Raw genomic sequence first — 24,370 nt, 5'->3', positions numbered from 1 at the left:
CAGTTTAAGCAGCTGCGGCCTCAAGCTCCCCTGGGCCAGGAGGGAGCCGTTGCTGCGCTTGTGGTCAGGGCTTCCTGGGCCCTCCGGTGCCCGGTAGGGACACTGGCCAGGTGCTCACCCATAGCTCCAGGCAGAGGACATGTCAGGCCCTAGTGGTCTGACCAGACTGCCAGATCCACCTCCCCACTAAACCAGCATCTGTGATCTGTCTTCTTCCCTCCAGGGTCCTGGCTTTCAGGCTCTGAGAGGGTGTTTGTTTTGCTTGTATTTTTTTTTTTTCTGAGACAGTCTTGCTCTGTCGCCCAGGCTGGGGTGCGGTGGCACAATCTTGGCTCACTGCAACCTCTGCCTCAAGCAATTATCCTGCCTCAGCCTCCTAAGTAGCTGGGATTACAGGCGCATGCCACCATGCTTGGCTAATTTTTTTGTATTTTTAGTAGAGACGGGGTTTCACCATGTTGGCCAGGCTGGTCTCAAACTCCTGACCTCAAGTGATCTGCCCACCTCGGCCTCCCAAAGTGCTAGATTACAGGCGTGAGCCACCGAGCCCAGCCTGTTTTGCTTGTTTTTAAAAGACAGCTTTTTGAGATGATATGAGACAACGTATGTCAAGGGCCTGGCACCTATTAACTGGTGGAAGCAAGTGTCATGCCCTGTGGTTGACACGGACCTGGGCTACCATGGTCTTCACCCCCTGCAGAGCACTAAGTGGGACTCTGAGGTCTTGGCCAACTGTCTTCATAGCTACCCAGTCCTCACCCCCAGGCTGATACAGTGGATGGGAACCATTTGAAGTGAAAATATGAACATTATTTAATAACTGATCTTCTGTAATAAACCATTTGAAAATATTTTACAAGGAATCACACACACGATATTTTACAAAGTTTCTTGACTTTTTTGTTGCTGTTGTTTTTCCAACTTGTCTATACAAAATAGAACAACAAAAAAAGGGCAGAGAAAAGGAAATGGCCCCCCAGTCCCCCAGCCCAAGGTGAGGGGCAGCCAGGTCGGGTGGGTAATGAGAAGGATTAGACCCAGCTGGGGGTTAGACAGCTACCTGATGGGGATTGTTTTGTCTGTTTTTCTGTTTTTTAAACTTAAAATATATATTTTTCTGTATATGTTTATTTTTATATTCTCCATTGAGCACCTGACTACACTACAGTTACACGCACGCCCCCGAAGGACACATCTGGCATCCAGGCCGGGTGCACATGAACACCCACCCTGGCACCAGCAGTGGGCATGGACCATACACACACACTGAGAAAGCGACAAGCAACATGACATTAATTAACGAAGCCATTAATTAATGCATCACCCTCCCCCCTCCTCCCAGTCCATCTGAGCCCCATCACTACATCCCCTTGCCCTCAGTTCCCCACTGGCCCCCAGGCTGGGATGCCTTTGGGGGAAATGACCAGAATGAATGGTGTGAAGAGCTGTGCCCAGTCCCCACCTCTGTGTGTGCACAGAGCGTGTGTGTGTGTGTGTGTGTGTGTGTGTGTGTGTGTGTGTGTTCAGCAAGGGAGGGACAGTTTGGCCTCCTGCGAGCAGGGAGTGTGTGTGTGGGGGTGGGAAGGAGATAGGGAGTGGGCACAGGCCTGAGTGTGTAAGGGCCAGATTGGGGGAAGGATGGCCCAGCCAGGAGAGACAAAGTCACCCCTGCTAAGGCAAAGGTGATGTCTGGTGGGGGTTCCTCTGCCAAAAGGTGCAGGCAGTGGCATGTGGTCCCACTGGGGGCCTGACACTAGTGAGAAATGGTTACAATGAGCACCTGGAGAGGTGAGGGGGCACTTGGAGGACACTGGTGGCTAGGGGTGGGACAGAGGGTTCTTCACCCCCTGCCCCAGCATTTGGCACTGTTTGACATTCAGCTTTAGAAATGGGAGGACCAGCCAGGCTGCAGCTCAGATTAGAGGCAGGTGGTGAGCAGGAGATGGAGTGTGCAGGTGCCAACCCTCCCACCAACCCCTCGCCCTGTGTAAGGCTTTGTAAGCCCCTACCCCCACCCCACCCCACAGTGTGTGTGTTTGTGCGTGTGCCCAGTGGGGTATGTCGAATGTGAGTCCAGTTTCCGTCCTCAAGGTTCCAGGTGTATATGGGGTAGTGTCTAAACTGATATCACCGTGACTATCCTGACACCTGGTGGGCTTGGGGATGTGGCTGTAGGCCTGAAAGGGGCAGGAGCCCATGGGGGCTGCCCCAGAGCCTCTCTCCTGCTAGGATTTAAGCTGGGAGGCACAGGCCTCAAACTGGCCATCTCACCTTCCTCCACTATTCTCACAGAAACCAAGTTTGGGCTTGGGTGGGGCAGAGAGGCCGGGTCAGCTGAGGCAGGGTCCCTCCTAACATAGGCAGCCTCCAGGAAGGGCGGCAGCAGAGGCCTGGTTTTGGCACCAGTGCGTGTGGCCTCCCTGTCCCATCCCACTGGGGGGAGCCCAGCAGGGAAGAAGGGTCTGGGGACACTTGAACAGTTCGGAGGTGAGACGTGATTTGGGTGCCAAAGACCTGCGGCGTCCCGCTTTGGGACTCCCCATCCCAAGGCGCAGACCAGACTCTCAGGGCCTGGCCAGCTCGGGTCCTTCAGTGAGGGAGGGACGAGGCTCTAAGGCGGGGAGTGTGGGGCAGGAGGGTGGGAAAGGCGAAGAGGCCGGGTGGGGTGGGAGTGGAGGTGGGGTGGGGCAGGGTGCTCAGAGGCGGCGAGAGACATGGACAAGGACTTGAGGCTGCGGCCGGGGCGGCAGGCCCAGGAGGAGCAGCAGTTGCAGGGAGACCAGGACGCCCAGCGACGGCGGGAAGGAGGCCCCGCGGCCACAGTCTGAGGTATCTTCCTGCGGGGAGAGACAAGGAGCTGGTCGGCCTCGGCGGGCGCAAGGCCGCGGGATTTCGGGTCCACCGCCCCCTCTCCTCACCGTCGCGTTGTAGTCGAAGCAGATGTGCGGGCCTCTCCGGTATCGCGGTCTCTGCACTAGCTCACACTGCTCCGGGCCGTCCGCTGGGCATGGGTGGGGAGTCAAGGAGGCGAAGGCGGCGGCACGGAGGGGGCGCGCGGGGCAGAGGGGGAGCGGGCGGCGGGGAGGGCTGGGGCAGGATACAGTGCGTCTCCTTCTGCAGCAGTCGGCCAGCCTCGCACTGGCTGCACAGCGGCTTCTCGGCCACCACGAAGAGAAGGTTGGTGTTGGTCAGTCTCTGCGCGTGGAACAGCCTGCGGGCAGCCCGGAAAGGCGGGGCGTTGAGCTTGCCCCGCCCTTTACCCGCCCCTATTCTGCGGCCCCGCCCCCGGCCGCTCGGAGGCCCCGCCCCTTCCATCCTCCCGAGCGTCTCGCCCCGCTCACAGGCTCCGCCCTTGGCCTCTGGTCCCGCCCCACTGCCAGCACCTGGAGCAGTTTCCGCAGTCGATGATGGCGTTGTAGGAGGCGTTTACCGAGCCGAAGTAGTACTGGGTCTGTTTCATGACGCAGCTGCTCTCGCGCGTCTCGGGGCTCCCCTCGGCCTCCGCGGGGTCTGCGAGGGCCCAGAGCGCCTCAGCTCCGCCCACAGACCCTGGCAAGGTCTCCGGCCTCCCTCAGTCGTAGGCCCCACCCTCCTCATGGAGTCGTCTTAGCTCAGATTGGGGACCCGGACTTGAGGAGGCGCCTCCAAAGCCCTACCTGCTTGGAACCAGCTGTGGTAGATGAGGCCATAGAGAAGCTGCTGGAACAGGGACCTGCAGCGCACGGGGAGCCGAGTGCAGGTGGTCAGCAGAGGACGATGCCGTGCCCTACTTCTCTTCTGAGCCCTCCCGGCCAGGGAGTACCTTCTCTACCCACCTCCCGCTCAGGACTCACCAGGCGGCAGCAGAGGTCCACCAGGCCAGGTTAAGTAAATCTGCAACGGTGGGCTGCAGTGGAGAGAGGGGCGTGGACTGCCACTGCTGCCCCTCGCCCTAGCTCACCCCCAGCTTTATCAAATGTCAGAGGTAGGGGGTCATCTGTGGGCAGGTCTCCCAGTCCCCCCCATCTCCAGTCCAGGCATCTCTGGGGACTCACCACAAAGACACCCCGGGGTGCAGCACCCAGGTTGCCAGGGGGCTGAGGGGCACAGGCTGCCTGATAGTCATAGGACTCCTTGCGGGTGTAGAAGGAGTTATTGTAGAGTGCCAGCATCAGATTGGCATCCACCTCACTGAAGAACCTGCCCACCTGAGGATGCCAGGAGAAAGCCATGGTCACAGGGCTAGCAGTGCTATGCCCCTAGAAGGCTCAAATCTCTACTCTCTTCTTTCACTCTCTTCCTGATCCTCACCTGGTCCCACTGATGGTTCTGGTTTGACAGCACCAGGAATCCTCCATCATCAATGAGGACACAGAGTAAGTCCTAAGAGGTAGGGAATGGGGAGGAAAATGGAGAGGGGCTGGGCCCCAGACCTTCCACCGCAGGCAGTCCAGTGGTTCAGAGTTGGGGGGCATCACTCCCCCAGTCCTGGGAAGGCTGTGAAGTCAGGGTGGGGATGTTGAGACCTACAGGCCAAGGGATGTGCTGGGAGTCGCAGCTGGGACTAGGAAGTCTGGAAGTGGGGTAAGCTAGGGTCCAGGGTAGGTTCAGGGCATACACACCTCATTGTTAACCTCGCAGTCCATCTCACAGTGGCTGCTGGGGCCGCACTGCTGGGCAGAGAGTGAGGACCGTAAGCCACCCACCAGTTTTCCTCCCTCCCATCACCTTTCATACATCCAGTTCCCCAGGCCATCTGCAGCTGGCCCTGCCTCCATGTAGGTGTTGGAGCCACTGAGTGGAGGGTTGGTGGGGGTTCCAGGGGACTCCAGGAAGGGTACTGCTGGGTTACTGCCCCCACCCCTGCCCAAATACCTTCTGAGGCTGGTCTTGGTGGGTACGGTTGCTGGCTAGCACTTTGAACTTCTCAGCCCAAGCCTCTAGGTCCAGCTTGACGCCCACCACTTTGGGGGAGAGCAAGGGACCATCAGTGCTACCTGCCCAGGCAGTACCCTCTCCATTGTCTGTTTCCCCGCCTCTGTCCCAAACATTCACCTGCTGGCCTCAGTGTGCGCCTGCCTAGGCTGAGCTCCACAGCTGTGCTGACGAGGATGCCCACGGTGTCATTCTCCAGCTCCAGCGGCCTTAACAGGGCTGGGGGTTGGGTGGGAAAGTCAGGAGTGGGGTCTGGCAGCCACACTGACCACTCTATGCTGGGTCCTACAAACCCAGGAGTCCAATCCCGGGATGACTCCAGCCCAAGCACCCAGCACTCAGGACAGTGTTTGGCACAGTCTATCCCTCTCTTCACGTCTGCCCTGGCCTCAGCCAGCCTTACGTTGGAGAGGGGCCTCAGAGAGCAGAGCCCAGTTCTGGCTGAGCAGACAGGGAAGCTGAGGCTCCCTGCCTGCTGCTGGGCACACTGCGGGGACACTCACCATCCTGGTGTGGGGGCTTGAAGACATAACCGTGGTTATCCAGGCTGCGGCGGTAGAAGCTGGCATTGAAGGGCTCAGGGTTCTCTGTCCAGTCCTCAGCTGCCCTGGAGCACCCAAGAGGCAGATTGGTAGGTAAGGGGTGGCTTGTCGGGGACAGTGGTCTCCACAGGTGCAAGGAGGCCTCTGGGCAGAACAGATGCAGGTTCCCTGGCAGGGGCAGGGTTTGGGTAGTGGGATAGGTCACTTACTTGTTGGGGAAGACTCGGGTGATGCCGCCGTCTGTGGCAGCGAACACGGCCAGTAGGCTGTACCTGGGGGTGGCAGGGGGGTGGGGTCACAGGCCTGCCTTCTACTGGGCAGGGCCAGGGCCTCTGGGCCCATCCCAGCCTTCTGCCCCCACAGGCTGGGTGATGCCTACGTGTTGAGATCCTGGTCCCTCCACACACGCTCTACCAGCTGCTGCGTGATGCCCGTGTCCAAGATCAGGTTGTGCAGAAGGAAGTTGTTGCCTGGAATAGGAGGGGAGGGCTGGGGGTGGGGGCATCTTCTTGCAGCTCCTTGCCCACCCTCGCCCCCACCCTCAAGGCTCCACCAGGAGCCTCCTCCATGACCTGGCCCAGGCCCAGCCCTTAGCTTGTGCCTGCTTATTTCCACACCTGCCCGGCCTCTGGGTTCCTCTGGGCTGGCCCCATGCTGCCTGGGCACTGCCCAGAGCCAGCTGCCCTGCCAGGCACTCACACTGCTTGGAGTCTGGAGTCACTTTCTCCATGAGCTCAATAAAGTTTTTCAGGAACTCGGTGTTGTTGTCTGAGGCATTCAGGTCCTTGCAGTACTCTCTAGGGATGGGGAGGGGCAAGAAGAGTGGGCTTGGGGGGCTGGACAGGGCAATGGGATCAAGGCTTCCCAACAGGCCCACCTGGCCATTCACTGAGAAGCCTGGGCCTCAGGGAGGGGCATGTGGGTTCTTCCTGGCTGCAGCTGCTACATGCCTGGCAGGCTGCTGGGGTCTGAGTCGGGGCAGAGCTGACACAAGAATGAGGGTCTACTTCCTCCATTCGGGCAGCTGCTTTCTCCTGGGCATGGCTCCACAGAGCCTCCCGTCTCTCCAGTGTAGCTGGACCCAGATAGTGCACCTGGAAGGCCCCAGGAAATGCCTGGCGGCCGGCTCATCCACCTGTATGCCCTAGAGCATTCCCGTGGGCAGCAGGTGGGACCCAAGTACAAGCACTGGCATTTTTTGTCAGCCTAAGACCTTACCCTGCCTCTTCCTGGCTGTGTGCCTTTAGGTAACTCACTCACGCTCTCTGATACTCTCTTTTTTCATCATAGCACAGAGGGTGTCAGGAAGTCAGTGGGAACATGGGGGTCCTCGGACTGGCTGTTCCCTCTGCCTGGAATGCTCCTTCCCTCAAGGCCCTCACTGCATTCAGGCTCTGGGTCCAGAGAACATGGGGCTGTGGGGCTTGAGGGGGTCTGCTTGGGGCTTGCTGCCTAGGAAGTCTTGGGAGCAATCCCTCTACCCTGATAGGTGGAGCTCTCTCTCGCCCGACGCCTTATTCATACCTCTGCCATCAGGGACCGCTTCATTGTCCCATATGGCACTAACTGTGGGGCTTTTGAACATGTGCCACTTCCCCAGGCTGTGGTAGGGCTCGTGGCTTGGTAAGGGCACGTGGAACTGGGTCTCAGGCCCCACTCACTCCTTGGCTCCCAGGGCCTTTGTGCAGTGTACAGCCTGCACCTCTGTGCCTAGAGGCCACACTGGACACACCCAGGGTGACACCCACACGACTGTGCTTGAGATACACCAAGTCACTTGCAGTCCCTCCTGTACACACAGTACACACATTCACATTTGTGAGGTACTTCATTCACTCACCCTCCACATGTTTATTGAGCTCTCCTGAGCCACAGACACAGAGGTGACAAAAACGAATAGGGTCCCTGCCTTCAAGAGAGCTTCCTCAGGGTCATGTGGGCCACACAGGCCTTTTCATACCTTCTCACATTGACTAACACACAGAGCCACCCCCACATTTATGCTCAGACTCTTACATATGTACATGGTGACTCACAACTACATCTACAGAGAGGGTCACAGAGAAACTGGGTGCATGCACATACGTGCACACACGAAGGTGAGGCATGTCCAGAGCCCCCGTTTGCTGCCTTCCAGTGCCCCTGGGTCTCTGTGGGCTGCATCACCCACCTGCCCTCATCCCAAGCCTGGGTCATGGAAGGGCTTCAGCACCCAGGGGACCCGGCCTTCCCAGACGTGGGCCAAAGGCAGACAGTGTGTGCACGAGAATGTGTGTGTGCACACTGAGCGTGCACTCCGTGATGGTCCAGGCCTGGGCCTGCTTGGGGCCCTGTCTCCTTATCTGCTGGAGCAGCTCCTCAAAGCCCCTGCTCTCCTCCCCCAACCCCTCAAGTGAAGTACCACGCCTAGACCTGGCACTGCCGACAGGGGCTCTGGCTGGCTCGGCCCCCAGACCCACACGAACACTGACTGACACAGGACAACGATGGGGTGCAGGGATGGGGGGATGGGCAGGACACCACAAACCAGAGCAGCAGCTGCCCAGCGAGGGGTGGGCATGCCGCAGCCAGCCACCCCAGGGCAGAAAGGGCTCCTGCCTGGTTGCCTGGGAGGGCAGGGAAAGTCAGCAGATGAGTCTGGAGGCCTTCTGCCCCGGCCTGGTGGGAGCTAGGGCCGTGAGGCAGCTGGCCACTGCTGCCTGGTGCAGTACATGGCCTGGGTATGCACACAGCCTCGCATACCGGGCGATGTATGGGGGCCGGGGGATGACACTGCACAGGACACAGACACACAGAGCTCCAGGCAGCAGTGCAGGAGGTGGGGCCGGGGTGGTCAGGGTAGGGGAGGACACCTCAGCAAGGCCACACGCAAGCTACCTGGGAGCAATGAAAACATGTCCTTCAGACTCAAAGCTGCTGGGGAGCAGGAACTCAAAATCTGCAACAGAAACGGGGGGTTATCCGGCGGGGGCTGGGGAGGCTGGAGGCCGGGGGGCTCAGAGCTGACGGGGCTGGAAGGACAAGGGAGAGGGGGGCTGGAGGGAGGGGGAGACATCAGCAAAGAGGAAACCCGCCATTTCCACGTCCAGGAGCCAGAGAGAAGGGACGGGCAGGGAGGGTGGAGGGCCTGTGGAGACTACAGCATCGCAGGAGGAGGGCAGTTATAGCCAATATGTTGCCCGGGCCTGGTCCTCTGTCGGCAGTGAGTCCCTTGGCGTGGCTGTATATGCTTCCATACGGCTGTATAGCACATATACACGGACACACACACACACATATATATACACACACTGCTATATATATGCATGGTCTGGGGGAGGCGCCAGTCTCGCTCTTATCACATCCATAATGGAAAAAACCGCATGCTGAGCTTCCTTTGCCTCCAAAGAGACTTTGAGGAAGGGAATTGGCTTTTGGCTGCGGATTTTTATCGCTCTTTCTTTGCCGCAGCTGTTTGCGTTTTGGTAGGTCTTGCTTTTGTTCTGTGTCAGGCATCAACATGGCCAAACCGAGGGGGTTTCTCACGGGCACAAACAGTCCAACCAGAGACAGGCAGGGGCAGCTGAGGGTTCACCGCAGTGCATTGTGGTGGCTGGTGGTCCTCCCTGGGCCAGGAGGCGAAGGGAGACCCTCAAAGTGAGAAGGACCGTTCCCACAGTGTGGGAAGAAAGTCTGGGGAGCTGGAAGGACAGGGGTGCTGCTGGAAACTGTGTACCTGCTTCCCTTGGCTGAGGGCGCGGAGACGGACTGGGTCTCCACTCTTCCTAAAACCTGTCTGGGCTCCAGGCAGCCATGGGGGATGCTAGGGCTCCAGAGAGGGCATAGAGCTGCTGCTGAGGCATCCCCAATTGGGCCTGTGCCCTGGGCTTATGAGCTGTGCATGTGTGGGTGAGTGAGCATGCATGTGTGAGTGTGTGTGTTTGCCTGAGTGTGAGTATCTCTGTATGGGTTTGAGAGTGAACCTGAGGATGTGGCCGCTGGGGCTCCTCTGTGGCCTCTCCCTGACCAGCTGGACTGGCCACCTTGCTGGTCTGCACCTGGGAGGGGTCCCTCTGCTCTTGGCCTGTCTCACTGTGGGTGGTCCACCTTCTTAGCCTGTCTCCACTTCTGAGCTCTCTTTTGCTCCCAGGGCTTTATTTGTGTAGAAGACAGATTGTCCCTGCTCCCAAACACTCCCAAAATGCACTGCAAGATTCTGGGGAGGGGGCACTTGGGGTGCTTGGAGGGGCTGGGCAGTCACTGGTTGGACTGTTCCTTTCTGATAGGACTGTGAGGCAGGGTTTGGACACAAGCCGATGGGGAAGGGGTTGGGGGGAGAAGAGGAGGAGGAGAGGAGGAAAAAGAAAGAGGGCGAAGGAGCAGGGAAGGAGACTATGCTATGTTGTCATTGTTACCAGGGCCCTGCATTTCTGGGGTCACTGGGTGGGATGTGGGGGGTGGGGAGAAAAAGACAACTCAAGCCAGTGGGAGTAGGGCACGTCCCCCACCCCCGCCCCGGCCACTGGAGGTGGTTCTGATCCCTTTATCCCCTTTGCTGGACTAGGCTGGACAGGGCCCCTAGGGCTTCTTGGGTGCCCCTGCTTCCAGGTCATGGGGACATCCTCTTGTGGCTCTCCATGCCCCATCTGCCCAGGGATTCCCTGGGAGAGGTGGCTCTCTGAGACCTTTGTAATGCTGTCCTCTCTCACTCCCCTTACTCTCTGCCAGCGTCTAGGGGTTCACTACCCACCCTTCCAGAAGTCTCCTTGGCTTAGGCACCCCAGCGTGCCAGAACCTTTCCTTTCATACCCAGCCTGATTTCCTCCAAACACCTTTGCTGGCTCTTGGGGTCTAGACAGATCCCATTCCATCCCTGTCCAGGCCCCTGATCCCCAAATCTGGCTTTATTTCCCCAGGGAAACACCTTTTCCATACTGCCGAGCCACCCCGGGGCTCAGCAAAGCCTCTGGGAGCAGCGGGCCGGCAGGACACAGGGACGTCAGCACCTGTGTCAGTGCCCAGGAGGCGCGGGTCAGCCCTGCTCTTCAATGGCTGGGGTGCCCGCCCTATGCTGCCCTTTGGCCCCAGCATCGGGGCGTGAGGCTTCTGAGCCTTCTGCCTCCCTTCTTGGAGGGCTGCCAGCTTCTGGAGCTACTGCCAGAGATCAGAGGAGGGAGAGCTACCTCAGAGTAGGCCTTGTGGGCTGGCCCCTTCCCACAGCTTCAGGAGCCCCACTAGGGGCTGATCTACCCCCTGCATCTCAGGCCTCCTGCCCTGCTGAGTGGGAGGTGGTGGAGAAGCGTCCAGGCTGTCCCTACTGTTGAGTTGTCTTGGAGGGACAGAGAAGGTGGGGGAGGCAGGGGCCTTCCCAGAGAGAGTGAGGGGTCCAAGGAAGGGGTTGTGGGCCCTGAGAACACGCCGGAGAACACCCTGCAGGCAGGGCCAGCGGCACAGGCCACTGGCTCTCATAGGGGCTTAGGAATCAGAGGAAAGGCAAGAACTAGAGGAGCCAAGGGGAAGCTGGGAAGGGGCCCTGGAGAGCAGGGGTTTGGCTGGTCCTGGGCAGGGAGGGGGGCAAGCAGGGGCGTGAGGGTGGGAGGGGTGGGGAGAGGAGGGTGCACTGGTTCTGAATATACTTGCCCTTCAGTTTGCTGATTGGCACTGGGACAGTCCACCAAGAGAGAAAGCGAGGAAAACAAAAACAACACAAACACAAAAACAAACGAAAAGGGGGAGGGAAAGGGGAGGGGCACAAACAATATTTTATTCAATGGCTGTTTGAATGAAAATATTGTGTCTCATCATCATACCGAAAGGAAACTTCTTGCAAAAAACGACATGAGAGAGAAAGAGAGAGCGAGAAAACTCAAAGGAGATGAGCCCCCAGTCGGCCAGGCAGGTGGGGGGCGCCCGGTGGGGCCGGAGCCCCAGCCTCCCTCCCAGTGACCTCGGGCGTGGTGGGCAGGCAGGGCCACAGGCTCTAGAGACTCTCTCAGGAGAGGCCCAGGATGAGCAGGGCATGCAGGGGTGAGCCACAGGCAGAGGAGTGGGAGAGGCAGGAGAGGAAGGAGTGGGGGCAGGGAGAAAGAGGGGAGGGGGAGGGAGGAAGGGGGATGGGGAATGAAGGAGGGAAGAAAGAAGGTGAGGAGGGAGCCAGGGGGCAGAGTGGAGGGAGTGTGGGGAGTGGGACTGAAGGAGAGAGGAGGGGAGGTGCTGGGGCGGGGAGAGTGGGAGGGAGGGAGAGTGGGAGAGAGAGATGGAGGAGGTGAGCAGGAGAAAGAGGGAGATAGAGGAGATGCAGGGAGAAGAGAAGGAGGGAGAGAGGGAAGAAGAGAGGACAGTGCCTAAGGGAGGGAGGTTGGATGCAGAGGGGAGAGAGGTAGGAAGTGAGAGGAGAAGGATGAGAGGGTAAGTGGGAACTGGGTGAGGATGGATGAGGAAAGAACGGAGAGGAGGGGGCAGAGAGAGAGAGAGGGACCATGGGAAGGGGGCACCACAGGGGGAGAGAGCTGAACAGGAAGAGGGAGGAAAGAGGGGAGGGGAGGGAGAAAGAGAGGAGGGGAAGGGAAAAGGGGGAGGGGAAGGGGGAAGGAGGGGAGGGGAAGGACTGGAGGGAGAGGAGGGGAGGGAGGGGAAAGAGGGGGGAGGAGAAGGGGAGGAAGGGAAAGAGAGGAGGTGGTTGGGAGAGGTAAGGAAGAGAAGAATGGGGGAGGGGAAGAGGTGAAGGAAGGAGAGAGGTGAGGAGGAAGGGAGGGAAGGTGGGAAGGGAGTGGTGAGGGTGGGGGGAGGGGGAGGGGGGGGGAGAGGGGAAGGAAAGGGAAAGGGAGGAAGGGAGAGAGAGAGGGGGGAGGGGGAGGGGAGGGGAGGTGGGTGGGGAGGGGAGGGGGAAGGTAAGGGGAGGGGGTGTCTTCCAAGAATGCAGCCCCCAGGAGTGTGTGGGGCAGGCAGGCTAAGGAGGGAAGACACGGAGTAGGAGAAACCAAAAACAGCAACCTCAACAGAAACCATGAAAGAATGGTCTGGAACCGAATCTGAGAAAAGGCGAGCATGCAGATTTCCACAGACTTTCGAGGTGCCCCAGCCTGCGGGCGCCTGAGGGTGGGCAGACTGGGCAGGAGGGACTGCCTCGCCGGCAAGCAGCACTGGCTGTGCTGCCCGGGGCCGGCCAAGGTGCGGGGCAGAGGCAGGGTGCAGGGCGCAGGCAGGGGCCGGGCCACTTACACTTGACCTGCAGGATCTGGTCACTGAGATTGGCTTGGAGGTAGAAGGTGCTGTAGGGTGGGAGCACCAGCCCCAGGCTGAGGGGGGAGAAGTGCGGGTCACGGCTGGGGGGAGGCGGGCCACACTGGCACCCCCTCCCCATGGCCTTGGAGCTGGGCAGAGGCCCCAGCTGCGGCATCCCCTCCTCCCACCACCAGGGACCCCTCTCCCTGCTTAGCTGCAGGAGGTTCACGGTCTAGGGGCCGGCACCCTGGAGGCTCTCCACTCCTCAAACTCTCCTGGGGGCCACCGGGCAACCAGCCCCAAAGCAAATCCCCACACCATCTCCCCTCCCAGCAGCATCTCACAACAGCCCCCTGCCCAGCCAGCCTCCCTCTGACCCACAAGGGGCAGACGCTGCCATGAGCTGGCTGCAATGCCAGTGCTGCTGTGGGAGTGGGGTCACCAGCCCCCAGATACTCAAAGCCAGCGGAAAGCAGGGCTGGCGCAGATATGGCGGGGGGCCGGGGGTGGCAGTTGTGGGCTGGCATGGGCTGTGAGGATGCCCCGGCATTTCAGGATGGACTAGCTGTGTGGGGCAGGCAGAGGTCAGCCTGCACCGACCCAGCCTGACACACAAGGCACCCTCTCCACCCTGAGACTGTGAGGCAGGCTGACAGCATGCCAAGGGCAGTATCCTGGGTGCAGATGGCCGTAGTGATGAGGAGACTTTGGATGACCGTCCTGTGCTCTCAGAACTGCTGCTTGTTCCTTAAAGGCCAGGGAGTCTCTTGGCAGACTAAGCATCTCAGGGTGAGTAGTGAGCAGCCCTGGCCACTGGTGCCCCACTGGGATGGTGGTCACAGTGGGAGAGGGAGGGGACAGCTGGGCTCAGACTCTGGGGCCACCCCACCCTCTCTGCCCGCCCAGCCCTGGCCTCACTTACCTGTAGTTAGTGCTCCTTATAGGCACCCAGGTGTAGTTCCGTGTCACCTCATCTATGTACCTCTGGGAGAGGAGGCCGGGTCAGGTACTTGGGCTAGCAGGCAGGGGGCGGTGGGGTAGGAGGGTGCCCACCCTGACTCCCTGGGCCCCAGCCCTGCCTCCTTACCTCATCCAGGGACTTGACCAACGTTCTGATCTGCTTGTGGCCCTTGTTGCCATCAATCATGCTCCGACGGATCTGGAAGGGCCAGAGATGTGAGGGGCAGGGCCCCTACACTCCTCTGCTCTGTCCCCCACCCCTGTTCTCCTCCTCTCCTTACCTCTTCCTTGTTCTCATCCTCTAGCTCCGCATCCAGGAAGTCCAGAGTTACAGGCTCCCGGAAGTTGGTGGTCTGTTGGAGGCAGGGTGGGAAGTCAGAAGTCCCCATTGTGGAAGGTTTGCCCACCCTCCAGGCCACCCGTCTGGCTCACCTGGGGCTTGAGATTGGGGTGCAGCAACACGTAGCCGTTCAGGTCAATGGCAAACACATAGCCGTTGGCTCCAAGCTGGAGGCACAGATTGGGGGCTCAGGGTCTGGAGGGATGGGCTGAGGTTCCCTGGGCTCCAGAGTTCTTCCCTATCTGGACTCCCACCGCACTGAGAGATTCTGTTTGACTGCCTTGGGCTAAGGGCCTCCCCATGCCACGTGGCCATAAGCCTGTCTCTCTGGCTAGGCCCGCAGGTGGGTTGCCCCTTGTGCACCAGCCCTTGCCAAGGCTAACCGGCATGTGGGCTGCCGCTCTGCAGTCCTCATCCTCTCCCGATTCTCATGAGCTGTCAGTTGGCCTGACCTCTCTGCCACCACCGGCCCCACAGGTCTGCTGCTTCTGTACTCCTGTGGCCCTCCTCTAGCCACTACTGCCCCTGATTTGTGCCTCCTCCTTGTCCCCATGTCAAGAGAGAGCAGCAGGACGAGTGGACCCTTGGGAATCCTACCTGGAGCTTCCCTTCCAGGTGGAAGGGAAGTAGGAGTAAGTGGGACCTGGCCCTAGCCCTTACCTCCCCTAGTCAGTTTCTTACTGTACCTGGAGGCCAACTGCCACAGCCCCTGCCCGCTCAGGGCCAAGCAGGGGCTTCAGGGGGCTCAGGCTTAATGATGCTGTTGTACATACCACACCTCTCCCCCTTCCACAGGCCAAGAACCAGACTCCCTGACCGCAGGCGCTGGGCCAGCCACATTGCCATCTTGCCCCTATCCTGGTTTATGATTGTTTTTCACCTTTGGGCCCTTGGCCAGAGAATTCCCTCTGCCTCCAATGTGCGCCATCCCCTCCTTTCCTTTCTGCCTGGGACACTCCTGCCTATGTGCATGGGCCAAGTCTGGCCTGCCGCCCATTACTATGTGGCCATGAGCTAAGAATGGTTTTATGTTTTTAAATGGTTGGAAAAAACATCAAAGGAAGAATTCTATTTTGTGAAGTAAAAATTATCTGAAATTCAAATATCAGCATCCACAAATAAAATTATATTGGAACATAGCCATGCCCATTTGTTTATGTTTTGTTTGTGGTTGCTTTCACAATACAACAGTGCAACCGAGTAAGAGATGGGTATTTAGGTCTGCAAAGCCTAAAATATTCAGTCTGGCCCTTTACAGAAAGTTTGCCAACCCAAGGTCACCTTGTTCTAGACCCAAGGTCACCTCCTGGGGAAGCCTTCCCCAACCCCCTGAACTCAAGAGGTCTCCATGGAGACACAGTAATATCCATCAGTCTCCTCTGCTGAGCCTGCCTGTGTCCACATGGGAGGCAGGGTACGCGGATGGGCGGGGGGATGCTCACCGTGTAGTTGGGGGTCAGCCTCTTGATGTCATTCAGAGCCACATCAATGCCCATCACGCCCAGGATCAGCTGGTTCTGGGAGCAGAAGCATGGGGGCGCTCCTCAGTGAGCTCAATTCCATGGGGAATCACCCTCCACAAGGCCTCAAGCTGCTCTCACAGGCAGTGTGCAGGCCTGCCCTGCCCCTCTTCCACCCCCAGACCTGCTGTGGGCATGCCCATTCCTCCCCAGACACACCCAAGCCCCAACCCTCCCCTTTCCTCACCTTCTTTTCCCCAGGGCCATCCTGTGTCAGGTTGAAAACAGGGAGGGTCCCTGTTACCACCAACCCCAGTCCCTGAAGGGAGAGGAAGATGATGGAGTCATCTGTGGCCAGCACTGACCCCACCCTGAGTGTTCAGAGCAGAGGCTGAGGTGCAGGCCACCTCTTTCTCCTGTGCTTGGTTTACCCCATAAGGGGGCCCTCCAGGGTCTTGACCCTGTGGGCACATCCCTGGGGGAAGGGTGCCAGCCCCACCCCTTCCTTGCCCAGAGGCCTTACCAGTGCATCCTCATACACGTTGGTCCACTGCACCTGCTTGGCCTCCTTGCCTGCCAGCACCATGGGCCTGCCCAACACATCTAGATATTCCTGGGGAGGGGCCAGTGGTGGGGGTAATGAGTGCCTTTCCCAGGCACTGCCTGTTCTGTCTCCCCAGGCATTGGGATTGTGCCCCAGCCGCCGTGAGGGGGCGCCCTTGGCCCACAGCAGCCCATGGCACACAGTGTCCCTGCAGGGAAGCCAGGGGCTGAGAGGAGGGGCCTCCCCCAGTCTCACCTGTGTGTTGATGCGGATGGCTCCGATGGAAGGGATCTCAAAATAGTAGCCTGTGAAGGAAGGAGAGGCAGAGGTGGGCCTGGGTGGCACTGCAGAACCCATGTGCAGAGGGCCCTGCCCCTGGGGTGTGTCTGCAGCCCTGCCTCGCCTCTCGGGCTCCTCTCTTTTTGGGGTCCTCTCCCTCTAGCGCTCCCGGCCTCTGCCCTGCCAAGGGCGGTGCCATGGAGAGGGAGTGAGTGCGGCAGTATCAGGAAGCAGAGAAGGGGGCAGAGATGGGGAGGGAGGAGCCTGAGGTCTGAGGTCCCTCATTTTAGGGTGCAGTGCCATTCAAAGTCCACCCAGCAGCCAGGCCCAAGTGCACAGAGAGATGGATGGATCAGCAAACAGACGCAGGAGTAGACAAGCTGGGGGACAGTTGGACAATGGACAGACGGGCAAAAAGAGGCTCAGTCAGGAGGACACGTTAGACCCCAGATAGAGTGAGGGACAGCCTCGTGGATGGGAGGAGGCACTGTCTTGCAGTGGGTGAACACACAGATGGACATATGGATGGCCAGTTGAACATACACAATCAACAAAAAGAAATGGCAGGCAGGCCCCTGACAGTGATGCGCAGGGGAGGTACCTTTGTTGGCGCAGGCCATCCACTGCAGCGGTGTGACGTCATAGTTATGCTGCCCCACGGAGAAAGTAAACACACGCACCTGTGGGGGGTTTGAGGTTACTGCTGTGGCCACCAGGGGACAGCCCTCTCCTGTACTGGGCCCCGGTCAGGGCAGCCCCTGCCTCGGCTGAGCCTCACCGTCCGGTTTGGCCAATTGTACTTCTCAAAGACATCCTGCACGCGGTCCTCGCCACCATCCGTGAACATCATGATCATCTTGTTGCAGTTGGCCCGAGTGATGTTGGACTGAGGAGAGTGAGGCGGAGGCAGGCAGCTCTCAGCCCCAGCTCTCAGCCCTCCCTGGTCCAGGGGCAGGGCCTCCCTCCCCCAGTGGGCCTGGACCTCTGGCCCTCCTCCCCCACAGCAGATGGAGCTATCTGTCCAAGCTGCCTGTTTGGTGCTAACGAGGCCATCCGTCTTGATTTCCTGGGTGTCACCAAGCCTGGGCCCTCTCCTCCCCCAGCCGCCCACTTGCCCACCCATGGGGCTCACGTTCTGCAGCTGGTCAAAGGCATACTCAAAGCCGGCCTTGTAGCCTGTGGTGCCCTTGGCCACCATGCCCTGCACAGCTTCCTTGAACACCTTCTTGTTGCGCACATTGGCCTGCACCAGGTGTGTGAAGCATGACACAGGCTGCGCCTTCTCGTTGAACTGCAGGAACAGTAGGGTGGTGAGTGGCCTCAGGCTGGCCGGGGTAGGCAGCTATTGCATGGGGCTGGTGGTGGTGGTCATAGGAGCAGGGCAGATGGGGTGACCCATTTCGCCCCGTCTGCCACCTTGGCACTCACCGAGGCCACATTGACATAGTCATCATCAGAGAGCGTGTCCAGCATCTCGCAGACAGATGTCTTCATCAGCTTCAGGGTCAGGCCACTCACACTGCCACTCCTGGAGAGGTCAGGCAGGGGCCGTGGAGGAGCCAGGGGAACCTCAAGTGTTCTCCTGCCCACCCCTCATGATGTTCAGGGCAGCAGAGTCTAGCCCATTGCCCGCCCCTGCCCCAGCCCCACTTGCCAGCACTGCTCACTCACACATCCACGATGATGACCATGTCCTTGGGTGACGAGGCCCCCTGGATATACCTGCCCAGGAGATGCCTCTGTTAGGATAAGACCCACCGGGACCTTGTGGGTCCTTCCTTCCTTCACATACATATTGATTCAATACATTTTTCTTGAGCATGCACTGTGCGGGCCAGGCACCGATGATACCACATTTAATGAAACAGACACAGTCCTTGCCCATGACATGAATGGTCTGGCTCCTCAGCAAGGAAAAAGCCCCAGGGGGATATATGAGCAGGTGATCCCCAGAGGGGGCAGAAGCCACATTCCCTGGCTTCAGTGGCTTGTTGTATCCTCTGCCTCAGGTTGGGGGCCCCAAGGGCAGAGTCTAGCTGTGTATGGGATGGCGCAGGTGGCAGGGAAGGAGAGTCATAGGGAGCTGTCGGAGGGGCAGAACAGAGGGGAGGGATATCTGGGGCTCAGACGGGTGGGGCAGGGGCTGGCCAACCCTACAGAGGCTACATCTGCCTTTGGGCATCCCCTCTGGTCCAATCTCTCTTCCAATCTCTCAGTCCTGAGTGGGTGGGGGTGCTGGGCAGTGGACGGGGGGCATGGCAGCTGGGAGGCCTGCCTGGGTGATGGGATCCATTTTCCAGTGGCAACGATGTGTGAAATGAAAATTGGATACAGCTGGCTGCGCCCTGCTAGGAGGCTTGGAAATGGGGAGGGAGGGGAGCAGGCAGGAAAGGTGGGGAGCTGAGGGCGTGTCCCTCCCCAGTCCCTTCTTGCTCGCTCACCAGGGTCTCCTTCGGACATCGTACAGGTCGATCTTCTTGGGGGCTCGCCACGGGGTGGCTGAGGGAGGAGAGAAGGTGAGGGGGACCGGCAGGAAAGGGCTGACCTGGGTAGGCAGGCCTTGCAGAGGCGACTGGGCTGCCACAGACTACAGAGAAGCCACCCTGCCCCACGCCCCCAGGATGGGTGGGCTGGTAGATGGAGAAAGGCGAGGTGCTGGGCAAACGGAACAGGGGCTGGTACCTACCCGGGTAGTAGCGAGTGACTCCTGTGGCGCTGCCGAAGACCTGCCACAGCAGCGTGGGGTCTTGCCTGCGGTTTTCCATGAACACATTCTCCAGGGCCTCTGTCCAGTTGAGCTCATTGAGGATGACGGTGGCTGGGGGGAAGCGGGGAGCTGGGGTGGGGAGCACCTGGGCTGTGTCCTGTCAAACCCACCACCACGACACTCATGCCTGTGCCCCCACTTAGAATCTCCCACCTGTTCTCGGCCTATCCGGACCCTCCCTATTTCCTAGGGCCCAGCTGGGGCTGCCCCAGCTCCTCCAGGAAGAAACTTTCTGATCCTCACCCTTCCCAAGCTGTGAAAGGAAACAGTTCAGCCTACTCTTCCTCCAGGCCCCACATGAGCAGGCAGGGCGGCTGTGGCTGGTAGCCTCTGGAGAGGGGCTGCCCAGGTGGCAGGGTGCTGGGAGCTGGGAGCCCTCGGTCCAGCATGCTGCCTGGAGCTAGCACTGGTCCCCCAGGAGCTCACCCATTCAGCATGCACTCCAGGCTGCAGCCATAAGAAAGCAATTAAGGGCCCGCTGATGGGACTGGAATTATTCAGCTATTAAGGTACCTGATAAGCTGGAAGCCACTCAGCTCCATGATTAATCAACTGGGGCCAGAAGCAAGCAGGGGTGGGGGCGGGGGCTCTTGGAGGGGCAGGGGCGGTGCCAGATCCTGCTCCAACACAGGCACGTGTACTTGTACACGCATGCGCACACTGCACACCCCTCCAACAGGTATACCTGTGTCTAACCTGTGTGTTTCCAGCCAGATGGAACCCACCTGCCTAGCAACCCAGCTGCCACCATGGGCACAAGGGCACACACGCTCATGCCTACACACCCCTCTGCACCTACAGGGGACACTCGTGGGTCCTGCTCACAACCCCCTATCATCAGTTACCCCATTCTCCCTTCCCCCCAACCCTTGTAGTTGCATGTGTGTGATCCCCTGTCCAGATCTATCCCTAAACACACACACACACACACACACACACACACACACACACAGAACAAGGCTCCTCTCAGAGAATAGACTCCATCCTGCGGACCCTTCAACCTGGGCAGAGATTCAGGATGGTTTGAGCAGTACCCTTGACCCCCAACTCGGGGCGGTCCGACGTGTGTGTGTGACACATGTTCTCATGTGTGCAGTGACCCTGTCCCTAGATACTAGGACAAAACAGCAGGAGCGGGACACAGCTGCTTCTGCCAGGCCTCTGTGCCTCCTTCCTCCTTCAGGGACCTCCGCCCTCTTTCTTCCCATGTGGAGCCCAGCCACCGTCACCCCGTACAGGGATCCCCATCAAAAATCTACCTCAAGTGAGCACCAGAGACCACCTGCAGCAGGCAGACAAAGGTAGAAAGCATGATTTACAGTTCTCAAGCCTCTGCCCCAGCCACGGGGCACTGACACACTCCGGGGCACTCTCCCTCGGGCGGCCCCTCTGGAGCGTGGAGCCTCTGCTGCATCCACTGCCTGATCCCTGCCCCCTGCTCCCACTCCCTTCGCTGTCTGTTCCTGTGGCTTCTCGTAACTGACCATAATGTGAAAACAAAACATATTTCGAGCATTGGCTCTGCTTATTGAACAGTATGTTATGGTCCTGTTCCTAATTTAGAAACTTAGTGAGTTGAGCAATTTCTATTTTTCTCTCTAAGGAAAAAATAAAGCCAGGCCCTCTAGAGTTTCACACAGTACTGTTTGCCTTGAGAGAGTCTGCCCAGCAGGTCCCACCCCTCACTGTGCCTCGGTTTTCCCATCTGCACAATGACAGGCTTAGAGCAGAGGGGTGTCCCTGGTCCAGGTCAAGGGCCAAGAGGAGACCCCTGCTCTGCGTGGGCTGTCCATGCAGGTACCTGTGACCCCACACGTGCTTACCCATACACGGCAAGGCACACTCGTGCAAACACCCCTGCCCCCACCTGGAAAGGGCCTGCTACTCAGCCCCATGCGCACAGACCTGCACCCACGTGCACATACTCTCAGATCATGCTGAGTTGGGAAAGGGGACCATGCCCCCTCAGGCAGGTGATTACAGATTTAATTAAAAGTGACACAGTAAATAAAAAACATATAAAATGCAATTTGTGTGGGTAGCGAGGGGTGACTGGAGAGGGCGGTGTGGCTCCTGTTTTAATTAGTGTGCTTGTCTGTGATAGTGCCCCTCGACTGGCTCGGGCAGGTGGCCTTCGGGCAGCCTGTGGAGAGTAGGGGGGAGCATCCTTCCCCAACCTGACCTGAGGCTGCCCAGAGGGCCTAGCTGACCCCGAGGTGGAGAGGGCCTCCCTGAGGACCCTGGGAATTCCCTGCATTCTAGAGCTGAGGCACTGGCTCTGGGGCTTTTGAGTCCTGGCCAAGTGGGCTCCTTGGATTCCAAGGCTACTCTGTAGGTGCCCACAGAACTGTGTCAGAAACAACAGGCCTCAGTGCCTTCAATCCTGCTGCTGGAGCTCCCCATCCAGTGTTTGACTCTTGGTTTCCTCCCCCTTTACCTCCCAGGAGCTTCAGGAAGTTCCTCCTTATGTCTGACTCAAATCCTTCTAGCTATAATGACCTCGTTTCCCCATTGTGTAAAGCTGCCTTGTCCCTGAAGCTTGGACTGTCAACCACCCTCTCCCACATCCCCCTTCCCTACATCCCCAGCTCCTGGCTGCTCTGGGCAGGAAAACTCCCTACCTCCTTGGTTCTATGCCCAGGAGAAGGAGGGTAGTGTTATAGGGTTGGTATCTGTGAGGGGTGGTTCCCTGTCCCCCTACCCCCCCGTCCACCTGATGTGTTGCAGCTTCTCAACCACTCCTACTTGGGGGAAGGGTGGTGAGGATTTGCTTCAGGGGCAGGCGGGCACTCAGTCCAACATGTGGGGAACGGTGTGTGTGTGCGTGCATTTGTGTGGGTGCCTGTGGATACATGGGCAGGAGACCATGCATGCACAGGGATAGAGGCTCAGTGTTTTGCAACTTGCTGAGTGTTAGGGTGAGGCTCTGCCTGTGAGTGCTTGATGCCCACATGTGGGTGAATCTGAGAGGTGCGCAGGAGTAATCTCAAGTGTAGGAGGCTGGAGGTAGATGACACTGGCCTTCTGTCCCCAGGGACTTTGGAATGCCCTGGCAGTGGGCCTGCCCCCATGGCAGGTGGGATGGGCTGTCCCGATTGCTCTGCACACTCACAGCCTTTGTAGATGTCCGTGGGGATCTGTACAGCCGCGTATGAATAGTTGACCTTGTTCTTGAAGTTTGGGTCCTCGATGAAGTCCAGCCTTAGGGTGCTGGCCTTAGACCCCCTTTCCATATCCTCACTCTCAGGGTCGTCCTGCAGAAAGGGCACCCCCCAGCAGTGTCAGGGCTGGAAAATGGTGAATGGGGTTGTAGAGGCCTGCAAGTAGGGGCAGGGAGGGCCAGAGTCCAGGAGATAGGGGCATCTCAAAAAGAGAGAATACTGCAGTAGGAGACACAGATAGAGAGACACAGGGACAGATGGACACGGGGTTGGACCCCTCACCCAAGGGGCCTGTGACTCCCACCTCCCCCTGCCCACCCCACCCGCCATCTCCACATTTGCTAAACCCAAATTTTAAAACCGAAAGGAAACCAACCTCTTCTCCACATTCTTGAAAACCAATTAGGGAAGGAGGCAAATCATGGAGCCAGTCAGAAGGAGGGGGCTCCAGAATTCTGCTTACAAGGATGTGCCGTGTGCAATCACAGGGAGGCCTCAGCAGTCCCTCCTAGGAGCTCTGGGCCCCCACAGCCATCACTGGGTCCTGCCCAGCCCCTTCACGGAGTTCCTCTGGGACCAGGGAGAGGGCCCTAGCCCCATCTAAAGCAGGGCACTATCCCCTACAGCCCGATGGCTCTAGGGTCTGAGCTGGGGAGGCTAACCTGGGAGAGCTGGGCTGGGGGCTACCATTCAGACCTGCTGACCTCCAGAGGGAGGGTCTGCAGTGCCTGGTAGCAGCAGGACTGAAAGGGCCCCTGTTGATTTTCTAAAATGAGCCACAGCAGCCTGACAGGTGCCAATTATGGCATCTCACGGCCGGGCAGGCTGGGCATGCGCCGTGCGCCCCCGCCCACCATCACAGGCTGGCAGGAGTGGGTCTGTGACTAGTGTTGATGCCGCAGCCGATGGTGGGGGGGCAGGCTTGGGTGCAGGTGTGCAAGGGGGAGGGGAGGCAAGATGGTGGTAGAGAGTGAAGGCGAAGAGGAAAAAGCCAGACTGGGGAGGCAAGGGAAAGAAGGAGGCTAAGGGTGGAGAGCAAAGCTGGGGGGCTTCCTAGGCTGGTAGGAGGGATCATAAGCAGCTGAACACCCCATACGCTCCCTCACTGCCCCTCAAGGCCTCTATGACCACCCTCAGCCCAGGCTTAGCTCATTCATTCTCCACCATGGGCCCACGTGGGCTGACCCCCGCTGCCCACTATGACCTGGGCATGCCCCTCCCCTGTGTTTCTGCCTCTAGGCATTTGACCAAGCTGTGTCTTGTCTGGGGAAAGGGTGACCGTGCCTCTCCACCCAGTCAGATGAGCTCTCCACACCCCAGGGGCATGGCTCTGAAGGGCCTGTGGCAGACACTCTTTTCATCTCTTTGAAGGTGGATTTTGTACAGCAGAATCCAAGCTGTCTGCTGCCCTCCCACTGCCCTTCTGCAGTGTGCCACCCATCTGCCCACCCCTGGCGCACTCTAGAAGCCCTCGGGTGCTGGGTAGAGCCAGGGCAGGCAGCCTCGGAGCATGGAGGCCAGAGTGGGAGCGGCCGCCTGTGAGGCATGCGCCACTCACATTCCGCTCAGAGGAGGGGGAGGTGCGGGAGAAGAAAGCCCCCGAAATGTCAGCGGCAGATGAAGGGCACTAGAAAATTTAATCTCCCAACTTTCCCAACTAATGTGACATTTGGATTCTGTTCTGATAAGCTATCAGCTGGCGAACTTTTTCCTTCCTTTTCTTTCCTCCACCCCCACCTTCTGGCTGGTAATTTAAAAGTAAATGGTCTAGAAAGATCTCTAACTGTACCTCTGGCAAAGATTAAAAAAAACAACAACACAATAAGCAGGGGAGTTGGAAAATGTGTGCGTGCTGTCATTTATACCAGGCGTTTGGCCTAGCTGACCCTAGTCTAGCTGCGCCCCAGAGTGAAAAGCTCCCTTGTCGGGCAATCTCTAGCTCCCCAACAGAAGTCCAAGGGGCTAGGGGCAAGGAGTCAATGATTTAGAGTGAGGGGTTGGGGCCCTGGATACAGTTGAGGCTGCTGGAGGTAGGTTCAGAGCATCCTAGTAGGGGTTGGGCACCAGGCTGTCCAAGGAGCCCCTCAGTGCCAACCCCCAGCCCAGGGGCTTTGTATGGTGGGCAACTGCAGTCTCCTGGTTTATATTTAATGCACTGATTGCTAAAATTACAGCCCGCTGCTGAGTGGGGTAAGGAATT

General features: G+C 58.8%; 1 protein-coding gene and 1 long non-coding RNA gene across 10 annotated transcripts in view; one reads left to right on the top strand and one right to left on the bottom strand.

The window, feature by feature from the left end:
• Positions 1 to 1,340: 1,340 nt before the first annotated feature.
• Positions 1,341 to 24,370, bottom strand: part of CACNA2D2 (calcium voltage-gated channel auxiliary subunit alpha2delta 2) — a 140,932-nt gene continuing 117,902 nt past the window's right edge. For 2 of the 9 annotated variants that reach the window (XM_032161461.2, XM_058442348.1), the window contains 34 exons: positions 22,122 to 22,263; positions 18,929 to 19,060; positions 18,684 to 18,741; positions 17,914 to 17,964; positions 17,671 to 17,770; positions 17,375 to 17,533; positions 17,021 to 17,128; positions 16,844 to 16,922; positions 16,219 to 16,268; positions 15,943 to 16,032; positions 15,667 to 15,738; positions 15,402 to 15,476; positions 14,052 to 14,126; positions 13,901 to 13,972; positions 13,747 to 13,818; positions 13,582 to 13,643; positions 12,657 to 12,733; positions 11,076 to 11,096; positions 8,334 to 8,394; positions 6,156 to 6,253; positions 5,836 to 5,926; positions 5,666 to 5,728; positions 5,418 to 5,521; positions 5,035 to 5,133; positions 4,855 to 4,943; positions 4,602 to 4,652; positions 4,291 to 4,362; positions 4,035 to 4,187; positions 3,834 to 3,886; positions 3,657 to 3,712; positions 3,384 to 3,510; positions 3,103 to 3,211; positions 2,919 to 3,008; positions 1,341 to 2,837 (listed from right to left, as the gene is read on the bottom strand). In XM_032161461.2, coding sequence (XP_032017352.2) covers positions 2,697 to 2,837; positions 2,919 to 3,008; positions 3,103 to 3,211; positions 3,384 to 3,510; positions 3,657 to 3,712; positions 3,834 to 3,886; positions 4,035 to 4,187; positions 4,291 to 4,362; positions 4,602 to 4,652; positions 4,855 to 4,943; positions 5,035 to 5,133; positions 5,418 to 5,521; positions 5,666 to 5,728; positions 5,836 to 5,926; positions 6,156 to 6,253; positions 8,334 to 8,394; positions 11,076 to 11,096; positions 12,657 to 12,733; positions 13,582 to 13,643; positions 13,747 to 13,818; positions 13,901 to 13,972; positions 14,052 to 14,126; positions 15,402 to 15,476; positions 15,667 to 15,738; positions 15,943 to 16,032; positions 16,219 to 16,268; positions 16,844 to 16,922; positions 17,021 to 17,128; positions 17,375 to 17,533; positions 17,671 to 17,770; positions 17,914 to 17,964; positions 18,684 to 18,741; positions 18,929 to 19,060; positions 22,122 to 22,263 — 2,952 coding nt within the window. In that variant the 3' untranslated portion in view covers positions 1,341 to 2,696. Of the gene's footprint in view, positions 2,838 to 2,918; positions 3,009 to 3,101; positions 3,212 to 3,383; positions 3,511 to 3,656; positions 3,713 to 3,833; positions 3,887 to 4,034; positions 4,188 to 4,290; positions 4,363 to 4,601; positions 4,653 to 4,854; positions 4,944 to 5,034; positions 5,134 to 5,417; positions 5,522 to 5,665; positions 5,729 to 5,835; positions 5,927 to 6,155; positions 6,254 to 8,333; positions 8,395 to 11,075; positions 11,097 to 12,656; positions 12,734 to 13,581; positions 13,644 to 13,746; positions 13,819 to 13,900; positions 13,973 to 14,051; positions 14,127 to 15,401; positions 15,477 to 15,666; positions 15,739 to 15,942; positions 16,033 to 16,218; positions 16,269 to 16,843; positions 16,923 to 17,020; positions 17,129 to 17,374; positions 17,534 to 17,670; positions 17,771 to 17,913; positions 17,965 to 18,683; positions 18,742 to 18,928; positions 19,061 to 22,121; positions 22,264 to 24,370 lie in introns of all 9 variants that reach the window. The other 7 variants (XM_032161456.2, XM_032161457.2, XM_058442344.1 and 4 more) reach the window with 7 other exon arrangements.
• On the top strand, positions 3,221 to 6,215 carry LOC116473438 (uncharacterized). The gene is made up of 3 exons (XR_009214462.1): positions 3,221 to 3,862; positions 4,321 to 4,355; positions 5,820 to 6,215. It is a non-coding gene; the product is annotated as an uncharacterized LOC116473438 (long non-coding RNA).

Source organism: Hylobates moloch, unplaced genomic scaffold (genome assembly GCF_009828535.3).
Source record: "Hylobates moloch isolate HMO894 unplaced genomic scaffold, HMol_V3 SCAFFOLD_8, whole genome shotgun sequence".
NCBI lineage: Eukaryota > Metazoa > Chordata > Mammalia > Primates > Hylobatidae > Hylobates > Hylobates moloch.
This window is presented reverse-complemented; position numbering and strand designations above follow the sequence as displayed.